The 20,561-nt window shown below is 30.1% G+C and overlaps 1 protein-coding gene across 1 annotated transcript in view; it reads left to right on the plus strand.

Moving 5' to 3' along the window:
• The window catches only part of LOC106465148 (splicing factor 3A subunit 1-like), a 39,758-nt gene extending 22,230 nt beyond the window's left edge, over positions 1-17,528 (plus strand). Inside the window, exons 10-21 of the mRNA XM_013925347.2 lie at positions 578-651; positions 2,273-2,389; positions 4,618-4,783; positions 5,704-5,802; positions 6,316-6,396; positions 8,871-8,962; positions 11,283-11,425; positions 11,693-12,099; positions 13,015-13,220; positions 13,550-13,651; positions 15,050-15,121; positions 17,346-17,528. Coding sequence (XP_013780801.1) covers positions 578-651; positions 2,273-2,389; positions 4,618-4,783; positions 5,704-5,802; positions 6,316-6,396; positions 8,871-8,962; positions 11,283-11,425; positions 11,693-12,099; positions 13,015-13,220; positions 13,550-13,651; positions 15,050-15,121; positions 17,346-17,447 — 1,661 coding nt within the window. The 3' untranslated portion in view covers positions 17,448-17,528. The remainder of the gene's footprint in view (positions 1-577; positions 652-2,272; positions 2,390-4,617; positions 4,784-5,703; positions 5,803-6,315; positions 6,397-8,870; positions 8,963-11,282; positions 11,426-11,692; positions 12,100-13,014; positions 13,221-13,549; positions 13,652-15,049; positions 15,122-17,345) is intronic.
• The last annotated feature ends 3,033 nt before the right edge of the window (positions 17,529-20,561 follow it).

Here is a 20,561-nt window from a genome sequence, read left to right on the forward strand (position 1 = left end):
ACATGAAAACCTTGTTTATAATCAAAACCATGTGTAGCTGTTAGGTATACATGACTGTTTCAGTTTTAATTTATATAGTGTGGGTGTCATACATAGTTATTATAAGAAGCGAGAGTTTATGGCATGTTTGTTTATGAATCAAATGTTGTGTAGTGTGGACGTTCAGTTGTTATGAGTTAGTGATTTGTCAAAATGTTGCATCATGATACTAGAACTTCCTGAATTTTTCTCATAAAGGTGTCCTGGTCTGGTTAAAGTAAAATGTGAAACTTGAAAGTAACTCGTGTAGGAATTGAATTTCAAATTTTGGGGGGGATAAATTGATCTTAAGATTTTTTACAATAATTATATTTGTTCTTGATTCACATTTGTAGCCAAAAACAATTATTTTATAAAAGTGATGGTGACAACATATGAAAAGCCACAATAATGAATAATAAAAGAATAATTTACTAATAGCTGTGATTTTTATGAGATGTTAAACGAAAAGTAATGATTAGAATGTAGGAATTTTAGTATTACTTAAAGTATAAGTTAATAATTATTGGGAAATTATATATTTATGTTTTAACACTAGGTCTTTTTCCACCACCTACTACTCCTGATGAAGTTGGAAAACGAGTGCTGGCTCAAGAACGTGGAGAAGAAGGGGTAATTTGTGTTTACTTTTTGGCTGTAAATATAAAAACAAATTTATAAAATGTGTATTATCATTGTGATTTTTAACTTGTGCAGTTTATGAAAGATAGCTGCCTGGATATCATTTTGATGGCACATAAGTGGAAGTAATATAATTCAAGGTTACTTGTAAAGAAATTTAATGGTGATAAAGCTCTTAAGATTGAAATAAAACTATTAACTGTAACTAATAATATAGAGCAAATACAGCATAATGTAACTGTGTTTCAGTGTTATAGATTTTCTTAAATTAGTAGCTCTTTGAATTTTAATTGAAAAGTCTTAATACTATTAAAAAATTCTTAGTAATATAGATGTAATCACTGACCCTAAATTGACTCTTGTCACTACATAATTTCACACTTGCCAATTAACTTTTGAAAACTATATTCTAGATTTTCTGATAGATATAAAGGACATTCCAAACAGTTTTAGACACAATACAAATTGTATAAGACCTACAGTAAACTGTTAAAACCACTTAAAACTAGATTGTATCTGTTGCTTTTGAACATTGCATTCATAACAACTTAATATTTAAATATTCGTAAGCATCAGTACAAGCTGCCTTTATAATATATTTATTTCTTGAAATAAAAACAAGATATAGTACTTGGGATACCAGTTACAGGCATGTTCTATATTATTACTATGGAATTTATTTCCTTGTTGAATAACTATCATGCAACATGTATTTACCCATGGGTACATGTATTTATTTAGTAAAGCTTACAAAATATACAAGAACAGTTTTTATGCATCAGTGTTGAGCATAGAGAGAGAGAGAGTTTTAAGTTTCAAAAATTTCATACTAATAAGCAGTTCTAGTTGTATTTTAACAATGTTCACAGTACAGTTGCCGTTCATGACAATTGATTCTGTATACATGTGTATATATATCACCTATATTACTACTACGTTTGTTGTGTCTCAGCTATTCTGATGACCCCTGGTATTAGGCAAAAGGCCTTGACAGCATTGGATATGCCAAATGTATTGTGGTTGGCATGTAACATATTCTCCTTTCCTTTCACTCTTGGGTTCTTAAAATGATGGAAAGTATATGTATATGTCAGGTTTAAGAGTCATTTTGTATACTAAAGCCAGTATTTACCAAATAAATACAAGCTGTCGTGAAGCAGGCACTTATTGTGACCATTGACACATGAATATTTTCAGTGACAAGGTAAGAAAGATAATCCTCATTTTCTAGATAAAAGGTGAGAAACAACTATGAGATATATGCCCATATTTGGTTCTACAGGACTTGGTCAATTATAATGTAACACCACAGCAATGAGATTCCACTAGCTCTATTGCAGTCAATTTCAGCCTGTAATTTGTCAAATTTAGCTTTATTGTTAAGGCTGGCACCAGCAGACACTGCTTGAAGGCCTTAATTTTCATAAGTGTGGAGTTCTGTAAATAATATCTTTATTAAAAGTATTTTCAGCTATGTTACCAATTTGAAACTAGCTAAAGTAAAAATTAAATTGTTGCTTCTGATTAAACAATTTATCTGTACCTCCTGTATTATCTAGTGTATTTTATTGAAAGTTATGTTTGGCTTATAACAAATTGTTAATTATTTTAGGAAGAAGTAGAAATGGAAGTTGAGTCAGAAGATGAAGATGAAGGTGGAGAAAAGAAAGGTGACAGAGAAAAAGAAACTCCAACTGCTCCATCCAAACCTGGGATTGATAATACTCAGGCAAGATTTTTAGTGATAATAATATTTTGAGTGCTAAAATTTAATCCTTTTCAGCCTAGAGACACAGAAGTGGCTGCTAGCTCTGTGCTTATGTTAAACTGAAATATCGTAAATAGTTTCATAATTGATGTACAATAACTTTTGTGATACAGCATGGTAATCAGTGAACCTTTGCCATGCTTTTATATTTTTTTGAAGACGTATACATAAATGGTACGAGTAGGTGCATATTGTTATATGGCTGCACTGTGTAACTGTAGCTACTAGCACTGTGGTCGACCATAATGGTGGCTTCCTTAGAGCTAAAAGCTCATGATGCTGAGGAAAAGTGTTCTTGTATCTGAAACAAAAACTTTTCAATTTAATTGGCTGAAAGCATAATAAGGTGGAGTCCTTACATCCTATGAGATTGAAGAGAAAGCATTCAAACAATATCTGCCAAGAAATAGGAAAGTTGTATTGGTTTCCTTGAGATCATATGATAAAGGCCTGTTGCTCCTGCAAATGAAATCAAGTTGACAACGATTTCAGTAAAGAAGACAGTGATATATACATAGAGAAAACAGATTGTTGAATAGAAAGTAAACAGATGAATAAGATAATATAACTTAAGTTTCTCTAGGCTCAGAAATTTGGGGTCCAAACATAAAATGCGTACTTATTTGACTTTCATTACTTTCATTGTGTTTCTTCAAATATTCATTCATTTTTAGGTACTGTGGCTTGTCACAAAAAAAACGACTAAGAACATGCAGCAGTATCAAAACAAATGGCAGATAACTTTGTTTTAGTCAACAATCTTTGTTATATTGACAGAAATGATCTGAATTTAGAATTTCTTATTTTGGGGGATAAATTGTTTTTTAAGGTTGGGAAATTTATCAGTTAAAATATTTTATCATATGAGAAAAGTGAAAAAAAATCTAAATCAAGGCATAATTTGTATCAGGAATATTATTGTTTTTACAGAATAATAAAGAAACCCTTCCACTACAATTATTCAGAATTATTTGAGCATAAAATAATGTGGTTTGATATTCACTTGAAGCAGCTGTTAAAAGCACACAGAAGAACAAATTTATATTTCAACTTATGTCACTTATCTTGAGTTTGGGTGTTTGATTGTGCTTATTAAAATAATGGATGTGTGTGTAAAAATCTCAGATTTTACATGTTCATATCATATCCTAGCCTGAGTAGGAAACAACGTTATTGTTTATCAAAATTTACTAAATGAACATTTCAACACTGGTTTCAAAAGTCATAAGTGACTTAGTACTTAAGCTTTATTTTGGGTTGGAGTTTGAAACAAGTTATTGTTACACCAAGTTGTTGTCCTAGTTGATTATCTTTCTCAATCAGCATTTCAGGATGTAACATTACACATCCAAAGATGGATAACTTGATCCATTTTTGCATGCTTTGAACATCTTGTCCTTGTTTGTTGACCTGAATCTTCTGGAATATTTATCTACCTTTATCTATTTATGTATTTATTTTTTTGCTACATAGAATATTGGTTATGGTTGACTTGCTCATGAAAACATTTATTTCTACACTAAAATGCCTACTGTTGGAATCAATGCTTGCACTTGGAATTTCTTTGCTGTGTAAACAAACAACATATTTTAATGACAGTGATACTTCTATGCATCTTTGTTTTGTAACACACTGTGGTTTTACATAACAGTAACAGAAATCACTCTGATTACTTCTTGATATCTGCTATAATTTATACGTATATCCCAGTTGTGAAGATCGCTATCAGAAAAAGTATCATAAACTGATAATCACCGTAAGTGAAGGTGGTTTTCAGAAAAATTGTCATAAACCAGTACCCAGTGTGAGTGTAGGTGTTTTGTGTTCAATAATTGTCTCGTTTCTTATGATTGACCTCTACTTGATTCTTGTTGAGTCATGTATCGATTACTGAATCATGCTTCTATAGAAAATATATATTGGTTATAATCGATAGCTTTTTAATATACAGGTTATTGATTAAATTTCCCAGTGTGAAGATTTGTCTACATGAAAAATCACCCAGATTGTGATTAATCCAGACTTATGAGCATTTTTTATATTATTAAAAATTAATAATACAATGTAAATAAAGCAGGAAACCAAGTTTTTAATGCATTAGTTCTATTTATCTTCTTGCATTCATGTATACTCTTACATCCATCCTGCTGTTCACTTTGCTGTGTAATGTTTAATATCTTAATATTTAGGTTCAAGATATGGAAGAAGGGTCATCATCAGAAGATGAATCTGATGAGCGTCCCCAAAAACCTCCGAGTCCTCCTCCTCAACCCCCAAAGGAAGCACCACCTCTTCCCCCTCCCCTTCCTCCTCAACCTGGACATGTGGTGGTTAGAAAAGATTATGACCCAAAAAGTAAGATTTAATAAAGTACATTGTTCATCATTTAAAATTTTAATGTGTTTTTGTGTTGACACTACTTATCAAATGTGGTCTCACACAGTATTATTTTTAGTATATTTGAATGCAGTCTGTTATGAACTTTGTCCTTTCTTTTTTAAAAAAAAATACATGGTTGTGCTGCTGTTTGATGCACAGAATAGTTTTAGAAACTTTTGACTTGTGACCAGTCATCTGTGAGCTAGCAAACTGGGTTTTAAACTGCTCATAATTGGCCTATAAAATATTAAGTATTACATTTAAATTATATTTTTTGTAAATATTATCTATTAAAAATATGATTTTAATGGAGAGTCTGTTTTGACTCATGTTTCTGCACACTTTATTTGCATTTTGTTTAAGATAATTTCTACCTTTCATTGCAAAAAAAAAGTGTCTACTAGATATTACTTTAAAACAGGAATAAAACATTATGAACTGTTGTGTTCAATCTGTAACTAAACTAAACCCAACAGGAAGTGTATGACTAGACTTTGTAACCAAAGGCAGTTTATTAAATGGCACTTTGATTTAGCTTCAACATTCGTTTATGTAAGGTCACATTTCTACATTTGTGTTTTACTAAAAAATAAATATAAAGCTTGCTTAAACTAATATCTGAAATCAACTTTCCTTTGAAATATTAAGCGTATTCATTCTCTTTTTTACATTTTTATATATATATACACACACACACACTCATTTTCTGCAATCACATTGCTTTTTCTGTAATGTAGTTTTTGTTTTAATGAGGTGTGGCTACTTACATAATTTGGTTGGTTATTGTGTAGGGAAATAGTTAGCTTGGGTCTATTTAATTTGAAAACATAAAATGTAAGTGATGTAATTTAGTAAATGTTTTAGACCTAATAAGTGTATAATTTCTCTTAACATAGGTGCAAAAGCCCAGAAAGCAGCCAGTGATCAGTATCTTATTTCTCCAATCACTGGTGAAAAAATTCCTGCTGATAAGTTGCAGGATCATGTAAGAATTGGTAAGTGGTTTGTTTCTAATCAGTATTAGTTTTAAAGGAAAAATCACTGATTTAAATGTTGTAAATACTTTTTAATTTGATAAGTTATAATCTTCAGTTTCAGAAATCTGTTATAAATTGATGTTTGTCTAAAATTCAAACAAGCATGTTAATATAAAGATTAATAGTCACGTATTTGAAATAAATACAAATAGCATACTTGCGTAAAGAAAACGTAATGGAAAAATGATTAACTAAATATAAAAGCATAACACAAAGTACAAATAATAATAATAATAACATTGAAATGTCTACCATAATTTATTAAGTGGGGCATTATTTAGGTAACTGAAAATTTGTGTTGAACTTTGTTCATTTTGCAATCATACATCTTTGATTTAATTTTGATAGTATACATTGTTTGATATTTATATCCTGAGGTAGTGTTAGATGACTTTGGCATATTAGGGTAGCTTTATATTGTTACATTGATTGTGAAAATGTTCTAATACTTGCATGTTTAATTTTGGCTAGGTTTACTGGATCCACGCTGGGTTGAGCAACGAGATCGCTCTGTGCAAGAAAAGTTGCAACAGGAAGAAGTGTATGCAGCAGGTAAAATTTACCACTTGTTATTTATAGTAATACAACTCCAATTTTGACAGAATTAATTTTCGTTGTTTATGACTTATCAAATCAACCTTTAACAATGTTTTGTTTATTATGATGATGGAATAGTGGAAAAAATAATTGAAATGAATATCTGTTATATGATTAGTGAGTTTTGTCCCATCATCATTGTCTATACTGTTATTTATGATACATTAAATTGTTTTGCTTATATTACCTTTAATAATTTAAAATATTAAGTGCAAGTATATAATGGGCAAGGAGATTTAAAACTGAAATATTTTCAAGTTATAAACATAATTACCTAAAGCCATCTAATCTAAAATCATTCTCTCTCTCTTTTTTTTTTTGTCTTTTAACCCTCTCGCTGCAGGCATCCTTTTCTGTGCATGTCACAAATTTTTAGTGAGCTACATTCAAAATTTAATTAAATTACTTTCTTATCATGGTATATAAATAAACTTGGCACAGAAATATAGCTAATAATCCAAATTTTAATATATAAATCTAAGTTCTTAAATTTTTAAGGTAATATTAAAAAAATATCCTGAAGTTCCTGTAGTATGAGAATTGTGACATTTGCTCTTCTCTAATTTATTTACCACCCCTTCAAGAAGTACGAAAATTAATGTAACTTACTCATTATGATATTGTCATCACTCAGGCAAAGCATAATTTTTATAGCCTTCAATTTTATTTGGTTAACAGTCATAAAACAGAAAATCAAACCCCTCTTGCCATACCCATCTGTCACATCCTCTCTTTCAGAAATTACTAATAGTTCTCTGATGTTCAACACTATTTTTTACTCATAGAAAGCCAAGGTTTTAATCTATCAAATGATGTATTATATTACATTGTTTGCTTTACAGAGAATTGTCAATTTTGCTTCTAGTTCAAACTATTCCTACAGGAAACAGCTCTTTTCACATAGTTGGAAATCCAGAAAAATTGTGATAGTTATAGGGCATTTTTTGCATGTTATTATTCTGTGTTCTTTGGTGCATTATATAATTAAATAAAACACGTAGTGCAGTAGTACCATTAGTATAAAAAAAGGGTTAAGTTTCATCGACAGTTGACAGCAAAAAAAAGAAGACCCAGGTAAGTACCACATTTGTTGTTTTTCATGTGTATGCTTTACTTATTGTTATAAAAGTAACTAAACTAAAATTTATAAACTTTTTAGGTTTGATTAGGTAATATGAATAATAATATCTTTTTTATGAAGTATGCTCACAAGTATCCCATGCATTATGTAGTTTGATAGGGTAATGTGAGCTGCACATCTGCCACGTGATTTACAACTTCTGTGGTAGGAATATTAGTTAGACATGGATCAAAGGGCAATAAAACAATAAAATTTAAATATAAACAGATGTATACTGTTACAAGTTTAAAGCTATTTAAAGTCATTCTAGAATGATAAAAGGGTAATTTAGATAAATTGACCAACCTTATGTAGAGTTAGGGTAGAGAAAATAACATAAAATATAGTTTTACTGGACCTAGAAACTGGGTTTCAATATCTGTGGTGGGCAGAGCACCGATAGCCCTTTGAGTAGCTTTGTGCTTAACTACAAACAAACAAAAGTTTTACTGAAAGGAACATGTGAAGTTTACTTAGGAGGTTTTAGACATTATGCAAATGAAATTGGAATTTTTCAGATGAAGAAAAGTATTTTTAATCTTAACATGAAAATCACTGAAGCAGTCAACATTTTGACTTAATATATTCATGGAGAAATATTTAGTGAAACTACTTCATTAAAAATTCTGATTTTTTGGGTGTATAAATTAATTATTGCTTACTGAAAGCTTTTAAAATTTTGTGGAGATGCACAAAACATAACACTTAATATAAAAAAATATAAATGTCAGTTTGAGATTCATTTTTAGGTTGAATCAACCGAGCTTGTAGCGAGAGAGTTAATATACACTTATATTACTGGGTGATAATAAGATATGGTGGGTATTTAGCACTCTTAAATTTAAATTGTACATGGTAAGATAATGGATCTTTGAAAATAAGCACAGCAGACTATGACAGAATATTCAGCAATTATTTAGTTTATTACATGATTAATGAAAAGTAGAGCTACAAAATCTAGCAAAAACTTGACAATCACTTTTGTAGTAGCTGTGCTGAAATTTCAAGTTCATATACTACTTTTACAACGTTACTATTTCAATATCAGTAATGCAGAGATAACCTAGATGACATATAGGGCACTTCAAGATAAAAATGAATAAGTGATCAGCCAATGGTCACCTTTAACCACCACTTATTGTTTGTTAAAACTAATTTTAGCATTAGTATTTTGAACAGTTATTAACTAACTTCATAATCTCTGTGTATTCTTGTGTTATCCTGTGTATACTTTTATCGTATATTTATGGGAAGATAAAATTAATAAATTATTTTTTGAGATCTTTGTTTTTTACACGCAAACATTTAGGGTCAGCTATTGAAAGCAGTTTGAAACAGTTTGCTGAGAGACGAACAGATATCTTTGGTGTTGGGGTTGAGGAAACTGCTATTGGTAAAAAGGTAAGGATTCGGGGTATTTTCTTAATATGCTGTTTTGTTTGTTGTTTTTTTAACTGTTGATTTGATATAGAAATCTTCATTGGAAGTCAAGAATTTCAGGTGAAATAATTGACATCCTTGGGATGCTTATTATGCCTGTTAGACCCAAGATTTTTCTGTCATGTTAGGTTCTGAATAATCCTGTCAGTTTCAAGTTGTGGTTGCTTCTCACAGTTAACAGAATATTTGCAACAGCATGATATTGTTTTTAAGCAGTAAGATTGAAGAGTATTTGGTATTTCCTATACTTTTTGATTTTAAGAAAACTTTGCTTTAGAATAAAAATGGTCATTTGGCTAAAACATGGATCATATATTTATCTCTAATTTGGTGAAAGCATTGTTTCTGTATTTTTCTTCCCATTATAGTAGTTTCAACCAGGTCTCTGTATTTTCAGGTTTTATAATACTTAAGATACATTTCAATTGTTAAATGTACTTAGTTGAGAATGTTTCATTGACATTACCCTTCATTTTAATTTCCTTAACTTTCTGTCTTTAATACTCAACTACATTTTTCTTCTCAGTTTACATTAAGATTTGGTCACTTTAAAAAGAAAAAGCTAAACATAATATTTACAGTTATTTCATTAGTTCTCGCTAGAACTATGAATCAATCCTGCAAGGAAATAAGGTGAAATTCAATTATAATGGTTGTTTGCAATTAGAAAACTTGGTTGCTGATATTCTGTTTCTGTAGTTTCTGCTTTTTACTTATTTCAAAACATAATCACATAAATATGTTCTAGTGTATGGTAGTTTTAATAAGATGTTATATGTGCCCCCTCTCCAAATTTTACTATAGCATACTTGTAGTTCCAGAATATTTAGAAATATTTTTTTTTTAAGTTAACTTGTTGGTGAAATGTGTAGCAGTTAAAATATTTTAATATTTATATTTTCAAGAATTGTAGGCCTTATTCTTATGCAAGTTCATAATTTGATGTCAACTTCCAGTTTTGTTTTAAATTTCTGTGCATGCACAGCTTTGACATTGTATCACAGTTGTACAGAAATATATGTTCTTGGATAGTTGAGAAAACATCACTATGACCTTTAAGCTTTTACCATACCTGAATGTTCCTAAAAATACATGTATAAACAGTTTTAAAAAGTATAATGATCCATTATTTATTGTTAATTTCTGAAAGTTTATTTTGCTAAAAAATTGCTACCAACTCTTATTTCATGAAAAGCTACTCACTGATGCAGTAATAAGCTGTCAAAGGATCCAAGTCATGTTTATTATTAACTTTTATTTATTACTGTATTAAAATAATGTATACTTACTTCAAGAAATACCCAAATATTACAGTATTAAAACTACAAAATTTTAATGTACCCCATATTCAGTAACTAACAGGAGTACTTGATATTTAAATATACTTTATACAGATGTTTTATAAAATATAACTTGATTTACTGGTGCAATAAATTAAAGAATTAATGAAATGTTAAAGGTAATGAATAAAAAGTATTTTTATATCTGATAACAAAATGCTGCTGTAGATTAAAAATATCTGAAATAAGTTACTGTAAAAATCTAATTAATTAGCTATACTCATTATCAGATTGATTTTTAGTTTCCCTCTAAGTAGGTAGCTTGCTTTGATTGGAAGTTAATAGTGATAACATGTAACAAATATAATCCCCATTTATAGAACATATCAGGGACTTCAAAGTCACAATCTTCAATTCTCTGAAAAAAAAACCATTGCAGTGTATATAATTAATGACACCTCAATCAATGACCAGTTTGTTTAGCTTGAGATAATTTGTGAAATTGCTTTGTGTAAAGTTTGGAACTTGTACATGATACAAAAAAGTGTTGCTAAACAAAAATAATTCTACCATACTTGTTTCTGCAATTTGACACATTTCTGATGTGAATGCCCCACTTAGTATTACAAAAGGTCTTATTTGTGGGTCTAGTGAGGTGTGAAGGATATGTAATTTGAAATTTTAAAAGTCCATGCAAATTAATTAGCATTTTATATGAATATGTTTTGAGATAAAATTATTATTAAAAGTTTCAAATCAGCTCACTTAAGTTTGTTATTTACTACCAAATTTAGTGTAATTTCTACTGCATGTTTATATTGTAAATAACATCGCTTTAATATATATCACTCTTACTGAGTAGTTTTTTTTTAAATAGTCATAGAGAGGCATTTTGGTTTGTTAGTGAATATATCCCTTTTTCTTTTCTTAAAAAAGATTCCCAGAAATATTGATATACTTAGTAGAGTGGTAACAGTAAAATGATAAGCATTTTTCATTAGATTGGTGAAGAAGAACAGAAAAAACCAGAGAAGGTAACTTGGGATGGACACACAGCTAGCATGGAGGCTGCTACTAGAGCTGCTCGAGCCAACATTACCATTGAGGAACAGATTCAGCAAATTCATAAGATTAAAGGATTACTGTAAGTTTACATTCTTAAAAGTGTTTTTTTTTGTTGTTGTTGCATTTTTATATATTTTCTTCTGCTGAACCAGTGTTTTATTGTTTGGTATTTCTTGAAGAAACAAAAGAATACTATTAGGTATTGCTAAATATAATATGGGAAAGACACCAGCACATGTAAGCTTATGCCTCTTTAAACAATAGTTGTAGAGCTCCCTCCTTTTTTTAAGAACATTTTGATCTATTAGACTTGTGTATTACTGATGTCTTATTGTATTATTTTCAGACCTGATGAAGAAAAAGAGAAAATTGGACCCTCTAAACCTCAAGACAATGCACCACCTCTGCCTCCACTTCCACCCAATCCACCTGTTTCCTCTATGTCTTTATCTTCTCAAGCTTCAGCCCTAAGACCACCTCCCCCTCCATCAACTTCTGCTTCCCCATCTTTGCCTAAACCTGTAGCTCCTATCAACCAACCCCCATCAACATCATCTGATAATCCTCCCATGACTATGAACACTCAAAGACCTCCCATGCCACATATGCCCCTACCCCCACAACCTGGAGGACCAATGATGATGCATCCTCCACAGCCCATGATGGGTCCACCACCTCAAGGTCTCTTAATGACTCCAATTGGAGGACCTGGAGGACCCCCACCACATCATATGGGTCCACCACCAATGATGGGTAAATTTCAAACATTGTATTAAATGATATTTCATATTTTATTTATAATACAAATCTCAAATTAGTTTTCTGCATATTTTAATCTTTAAAAACAAATCTATTTGCATACGTTTTTGATTCCTTTCTTAATTTTTCTTAATACACTTCATTATCCTTAAATGATTCTTTAATGTCCTTATTTAGTTTGTAATTTTTTTTCCAGTGTTTGCATTTGATATATATGTACGTGCACATGAGGTTCTTTTAGAAAATTAATCAATTATTGAAGTATTACTTTGTTCTAGATGTAATTTTCAAACTGATGGCAGAAGGTAATTTACTTTTGTTGACTTAAGCAATTGTTAAAAGTATTAACAGCATGTTCTAAAACATAATATAAAATAGACATAAACTATTTTAAAGTGGATAAACATAAGGAAATATGAAAAAACACTGAAATGAATATTTTAAATTTTGTTCTGTTAAAGTATTTAATAATTACTCATTATTTTGATATTATTTTTATACTTACACAAGTGTTGATTAAATGACTAGTGAATCTTTTTTTTTTCTCAAGCTGGAACATGATTTAAAAGCATTAAGAGAACAGCAGTAGTGAAATTCTTGGTTATATTGACAAATACTGTTTGTTACTCTGTCATTTTTTTAAAGTAAATTCTATACATGAAATTAATTTTTTTTATAATCTGGGTTTGTATTTGCTTCAAGACTTTAGTTTCAATAATATTTACAAATTCACTTTATTTCTTCAGTTTGTTTTAACTATTGTTGGAAATTATTTTCCCTGAAAGTATATTTTTTTAATCAGAGCTATCCTGAATTTAAATGTATTGTCAGTACTTTGGGCTTTTTTACACCACCACCTTCTCTGGGAGTAAGTTGCATAATGGTAATGAGATTGCTTTACTCTTTTAGCTATACATCAACAGCATTCTCTTGGTCCTGGTGGGCCTTTTGGACCTCCGGTGGGAATGCCCCAACCTCCACCGCCAGATATGTCTATGCAGAACTCCACTTTGAAACCCCTCTCCCAGATGAATGAGGATGAAGAACCTCCTACTAAGAAACAAAAAACAGAAGAGTCACTGATACCAGAAGATGAGTTCCTTCAGAAAAATAAGGTGTGTGTGTGTGTATATGTGTGTGTGTTCAGAGATGTGAGTATATAGTAGAATAATGAAATATTTGATTTGTAGCTATCAGTAAGTTAGGCTCGTTTATTATTCAAAAGAATATTTGGATAAACATGAAATTATGGTACGTTATTTTATTCGAAAATACTTATTAGGTTAAAACTAAAAATAAAATTACCATCTAATTTCCTTTAGGTTATAAATTTACAACATTGTAAATCTGCCTTGCTTATTTTATCTAGTAACATTATTTGTCTTTAGAGTAATTTTTTTATAGTAATGTTAAAAAACTTTAACGTGAAATTTTCTTCCCACAGAGTCCAGTTTCTTTCAGAGTTCAACTTCCCAACATTTCTGACAAAGCAGAATGGAAGTTGAATGGACAAATTGTGACATTGACATTGCCTTTAACTGATATGGTAAGTTAATTTTGTCCTTAACTTGAGTGAAAACTACAATTACACTGTATTAACATTTGTTTTCAATTAAAGAGAAGTATATAATTACTTATGGAATTTATAATTATTAGCCTCATGACTACAAACTATAGCCCAAATAGAAAATGGATACTTATATTTTTTTCTTGCATATTGTATGCACAGATTAGATGCAATATTTTACAAGGTCAAATCTAGACCAATCTTGAGACTATTGGTTGCCTCAGTTGTAAGGATATCAGATATCATGGGAAATTATTATTTAATTGTTTCATTTGAATTTTCTTATCTAACTTGATAAATAGAAAACATACATAAAAAAATTTAGTACTTTCACCTTGGTTTGGACAGTTTGTTATCAAGGATGAGGCACATTAACCAGCTTTTTTATGACTGTTGTCCACAAAGTAATTTAAGTTTATTTCAAATATGCATTTTAGAAAGAAAAATTATAAAGTATTACAGTAAAATATCCAAAAACTACTAGATTTTATCTGGCCTTCTAACTAAGCTATAAGTAGGTTAAAAGAATTCTGTTAGTTGCTTTAAGTTGAACATCACAATCACAAACAATGAAACTGAGGGCAAATAACTAATTAAAAGGTGCAAAAAAATTAATTTTACAAAGAATCTCGTTAAGAAAAAATTTTATGTTGATCATAAGTAATTTATTAGCCATGTCAGAAAGAATTGTTGACATTTCTTGATAGACAGAATGGTCACATGTACGTTTGACAGTTTATTTTATATTTCAGTCAAGGAAGAAGATTGGAAATTCTAAGTGTATATTCTGGCTTATGAATATTTATAGTAATGAGTTTATAATTAATTAGAAATTTAAACCTGTAATAGGGTAGGAAGAATCTAAAATTTGAGCACAAGGGCAATCACATAACACAGACAAATTATGATTGAAATTTATTCAAATATTTTCTTTTGAAATTAAGAAATTAAATCTTGGATAATATAAAAATTTGCATTATAAACTATGTTTTGATGCTGAGCTTATTGACTTACATGAACAATAGTTTTTTTACATTTTGAATGTAACTTTGTGAAAGGTCATGACATGCACACTTTGACTCTGCAGTAAACATAGGGTTAATAAGTATGCCATTTTTTGTTCTATGTATAAAACTTTTGGAACATGAAGGTTCAGACACTCCTCGGATTTACTTACTATCTGATTCTATATTGATGGTATAATAGATAGTATTTGTATACTGAAACTTTTACCAGTGTATTAATGTTCTAGTATTAACATTCCTATAAATATAAATTTTCCACTTTTTTTAATTCTCTGGAAAAACCTGTCATGTCTCATATCTTAAGCACAAATTTCTAAAAGATGAATTTCTTTATTTCTTCTTTTTTGCACAGGTTTCTGTTATTAAGGCTAAAATCCATGATGAAACTGGTATGCCACCTGGAAAACAAAAACTGCAGTATGATGTAAGTAACAAAAGTTGAACATATTTTTTACTTTTTGTAAGAATACAGATAAAAACTACAATTTTTTAGGATATTTTTATATATCCAGTAAAACATTACACTTAGTGTGATATTAGAACTTGTCAGAAAACATTAAGGTTGTATTTAATATATATTTTGAGAGACATTTATTGATATGATTGTGTATATGTTAATTTGCACTAGAGGCCCGGCATGGCCAGGTGGTTAAGGCGCTCAACTCGCAATCTGAGGGTCGCGGGTTCGAATCCCTGTCACACCGAACATGCTCACCCTTTCAGCCGTAGGGGCATTATAATGTGACGGTCAATCCCACTATTCATTAGTAAAAGAGTAGCCCAAGAGTTGGCAGTGGGTGGTGATGACTAGCTGCCTTCCCTCTAGTCTTGTACTGCTAAATTAGGGATGGCTCGCTCAGATAGCCCTCGTGTAGCTTTGCGCAAAATTAAAAAAACAAACAATTTGCACTAGTAAATTTATGAAGTGAAAATATTATTTTATGGCATTATTAAGTTATAAAATATTAATTAGAAATTTGTAGTAATTATATAAATGTTGAATTAATTTTAATCTGAAATAATTTTTTACTACTGATGAATATATCACTTTAATGCTTTCCAGCCTGGTGGTGGTTATATTGCCACAATTGACTGTGAATTAATAAAAACTAATAACTCATAAAAGTCACCATATATGAAACAAACACTTCAAACACACGGCATGAGAAGAGGCTATTGGAAATGAATTGTTTTTTGTTTTTTTTATAAGTTTATGATTCATAATAGAATAAAAAAAACGTTACATAATATAGCTATTTACTATGCAGTTACACATGATTCACATAACTGTTAACCTGAAAGCCAGTTTTCATACATATAATATAGTAGGCTTAAGAATGTCATACACTAAACCACTATTGACAGGAAAGGTGCAATACAAAATTGTCTAAAGAACTAAAACTAATGTGAATAGATAGTCTTTATTTTACTGTTTAATACATAAAATTTCCGAGTCTTCCTTTTATGTATGTCTGTTGAAAAAGTATATCACGATCTTTAGCTTTGCTCGTTGGCAATGCTAGCCTTGAATTATAAAACTTCTGATTTCTTGTTTACTAAAAAATTACCTACCAAGACAGTTATTTCCATAAAATAAATAAACATGGAAGGAAACTCATTTATTATATTCCTATAACATGTGTACATATATATAGAAAACCATTACTAACATACAAGACAAAAGCTGTTCTTAGCCTTAGTATATGCAGTAAAATGCATGCACATTGTGTTATGTTTTGAAAGAAAATCATATTGCCATAAATTTGCATCTGATTTATGGGATGGGTGAGTTCTAATGATTTTCATGTACATACAGCACTAGAATATCAACATTAATGGGACTAGCTTAACACAATAAAAAAAAACAACTTTATAGGTTCCTGGTAACTTTATTTAATCATTATACATAACATAAGACAAGTCACATAGACTGGACAAATAGCATATGTGGTGAGTGGTAAGAACAATGTTTTATTATTCTACATTATAAAGAAAGGCAGACAACTTATTAGTACTACTACTACTACTAATGATAATAGACACCTGTAAAATACATGGTACAATGTGTGCAGTAGTTTGACTTTGAAGAGAAAATTGCACACAAGATAAGTAGTAAGTGGTTATATGATAGTGATATGTATAGAGGATTATTTTCTAACAGGTTCCCAGGTATGAAATAACTAATGTTCAGTTAGTTCCTTACACAGTGTGAAAATGTTTATAATAAACTTGGTGTAAGCTTTCCAGATATCTAAAATTTGTGGCAATAAAATAGTTTGAAGTGTTTTTTTTTTTTACACTTTCAAATAAAACAAATCCTTAATAACATGCATTATAAAAGCATTAATAACTTTCCTGGGCATGGCATAGTGGTTGATGTATTGGGCTACAAATTGAAAGATCTGAGGTTTATGCTTCACACTTCCAGCTGTGGGTATCCTATTATTTCGGCAAAAGGGTTTGATCCAGCCATTTAATCCATGTTTGTATAAGGTGTCACTCAGGGTGAAAATACCAATAATTGTCCAAGACTACATGAATAATTGTTTTTAATTTTGCAGTTTTAAAATTATAATTTTAAGTAAAATTTAAGTTAGTCTTTTTGTATTTGTGTTTCAGAAATGTTATTTATATATATTTCCTAATAGGGCATGTTCATCAAAGATTCCAACACTTTGGCATTTTACAATGTGTTACCTGGAGGAACTGTTGTGCTGCAGCTGAAGGAAAGAGGAGGAAGAAAGAAGTAAACGTGAAGGAGAGAAAGTATGAAACAGTGTAATTCTGGAGAATTAGCTGCAACTTTGTATTTGTTCAAAATCTAAGATCAATATGAATTACTGGTTTAAAACAGATTACTGTGGATGTTGATTCTGTTTTCCAAGGCAACGTGTTTTATGTTCTTTGTAGTTTTAAACACATTTTTCCTGATAAAAGTTTTGTCTTGAAAAATGTATGAAAATCTAAATTTTGTTGTTGTTTTTTTTTCAGAGTACACTTACACCAAACATGAAATGTTTTATTACTTTTACGAAGTAACTACAATTAGAATACTATTATAAACATTTCTAGGTTAATTCTTGTGTAAGGTAGTGTAGCAATGTGGGTTATATTGTAATTGCTTTGTAGAGCTAAAGCATCCCAACTATGTATGTGTTATTATGGTTATATTAATGTTGCATAAAAAGATTTGTTCTTATATGTTAATCTGGAAAAACTATTTGAGTATAAAGTACATTATTTTTTCTTTAGTGTGAAAATAAACATTCTTGAGGGTGGTTATCATTAATAAATAATGTGATGGCAGAGAAAAACAGTTTGTCATACCAGGATTTTTGTATTTAACTAGCTATATCCCAACCTACTAAAGACCATGTTTATTTTTCCTTTGAGCTTATCACATTATATACATTCTGTTTTCAACCATACTTGTGAACATTATTTTATGCTTTTTACTATTGTTGATTTATTGTAAACTGGTATCCACTGTGTTATGTAGTCAATATTTTGAGGGTGAAAAACAAGTATGAGAATTTATCTTCTATTAAAATCAGTTGAATATATGAATGAGTGATAGTATAAACATATGTTTAAATTACAGTTATGACTACTAAAAGTCAGTTTGTATTAAACTCTCTTAGCCTAAGTTTAAATTTTCTTCAAATTACATTATAAATTGTAATGGAACTGAAGTTCCAAATTTATTTTAAGGTATAGTAGACTATACTGTACTTGGACGAATTTTTAAACACTATATTATTTATTTATTATAAAATGTGCATGCAAACAAAAATTTGGTAGTTACAGCCAAACTCCAAACATACTATAAGATACATTGTGTTTTCAAGTACAACATAAGCTGCATGGAAATTCAGGATTTTAATATAGTATACAACTACATTGAATTCTTGGTTCCAAATGCAGACTATTCTACACTGGCATTCATGTTCAAAATGTCATATACAAATATATTTCTGGTTCTAAGTACTTTAAAACAGTACACCGAAGTTCAGGTTCTAGATGGTCAATAGGAATATGTTGAATTTTTGGCTACCCTAATTTAGATGTGTTGACATTGATGAAAAGTCGTACTACTTCTCCAACTTAATCCAGTTCACACCATAAAACGGTTATTCTCAAGTAATTTCCTAATAGAAATAGAAACTGGAATACACAGCTTTTTACATTAAGTTGTGATATGTATTTACAGTTACCAGCTTGGCAATGATAAAATGATACAATATAGATAATAAGCTATCTTTTTCATTGGTTTTCCTTATGTGTGGTATTGCTTTATTGAGAACTATTTCTGTATCGTGATTTGAAAAAATAAAATAGAATATGATATTCTGGAACAGGTCTCTGTTGTTATTGTTTGTGGGCAGATGTGTTATGAGTATACAGCAACATTTTTTGTATAAGCTACTGGAACTAACTGGAGTTTTTGAGATTTGGTGTACAAGTTAATTTGCTACAAATGTATCTACAATATATAAATGTATTAAGTGTTTCTTTTTTTTTGCTTTTTATAAACTGAACTTGGCTGAGCATACATTTTGAATACTAGTAACATATAACTGCAAAAGTTACTACTACTACAGCTTTTATAACCCTACTGAATATTTATTTAATAATTTGAAGGTTTAACCTAGTACATAGTTATTTGAGGACCTAGTATGTTACAGGTAAAATGAGAGAGACAGGACATGTGTTGAAGTCAAAATAAGATTGAAACTATTTTCTGGAGACAAGATATTGACGGTCACAGACAGGCATTGAAGTAAGACTATTGTATTGAAGACTTAAAACTAAATGAGTAAACTGAAGACGTTTATTCTTAGTTGAACTAAAATGAAATGGTCATCAGTTACGGAAGTATTGAAATAATGATCAAACTTCTATGACAAGTATTGCTTTCAAGTTCAAACGAATCTCGTTTAAAAGTGCTAAACTAGATTGACATTACATCTTTTTAGCTGACCAGTCAGAAAACTAGATCATAGGATCCCAGAAGCATCACTGATCCTTGTGATAGTGTAGTATTTTCAGGTAAAATGCATTTCCTGTAAGAGTGACTAGTCTGCTAAATAATGGGAGATTTGTAAAGATAACTAATGTGAAATAATTTATATTTTCTGACCAAGTTTAATAGAAATTGAGACTAAACACAAATATACAGTTAAAATTATCTGTATTTAAAACATGCAAGGAAAATATCTACTCTACTTCCCACAGTGGACAGTTACCTTTACTGGAGAATTCTGAGGTTGTCTTTCTATTAAACTGTTTCAAGCTTATTGGGTTGTGATCTTGTGCTAGACTGAATAAATCATGTCATCTGCCAGAGTGACTGGTCATTCCCAATGAAATACAAGAGATTGATTATCTGCCAATAGAAAATTTAATTTCACATACGAGGATCTCGCAGCTGTTTTTCTCACAGAAGACAAAAGCTGCTGCTATAGGTTAATGACAGAACAGTAGGTGACTAGGGCAAAAGGAACTTGACAACCTTCTTGACTAATGTGTTAAGTGGAAACTGCATACAGAAATTTCTATATTAATACAAGGAAGTAAAAAAACACATGGTATGCTTATAACATCACAACAGTTGCGAGGTAGTGATAGAGAATGCAATGTATCTATCCCATGACACAGCAGATAACTTCTTTGACCAGACTGGCTATAGAAAGTAACACCTCAGACTGAATTTAGCCAATGACCTCAACAAGCTTTAAGATCTTCCAGATTATAGCTTGGAGAAATTGAAAATATTTGTAAGTATGCAATATGCAGTATTTAGATACTGTTACGTCTCCGTTTCGTTAATTGATTTTTCCGTAACTTCGTTCCGACGAAATTTT

This window comes from Limulus polyphemus, unplaced genomic scaffold (genome assembly GCF_000517525.1).
Source record: "Limulus polyphemus unplaced genomic scaffold, Limulus_polyphemus-2.1.2 Scaffold1849, whole genome shotgun sequence".
Classification (NCBI taxonomy): domain Eukaryota; kingdom Metazoa; phylum Arthropoda; class Merostomata; order Xiphosura; family Limulidae; genus Limulus; species Limulus polyphemus.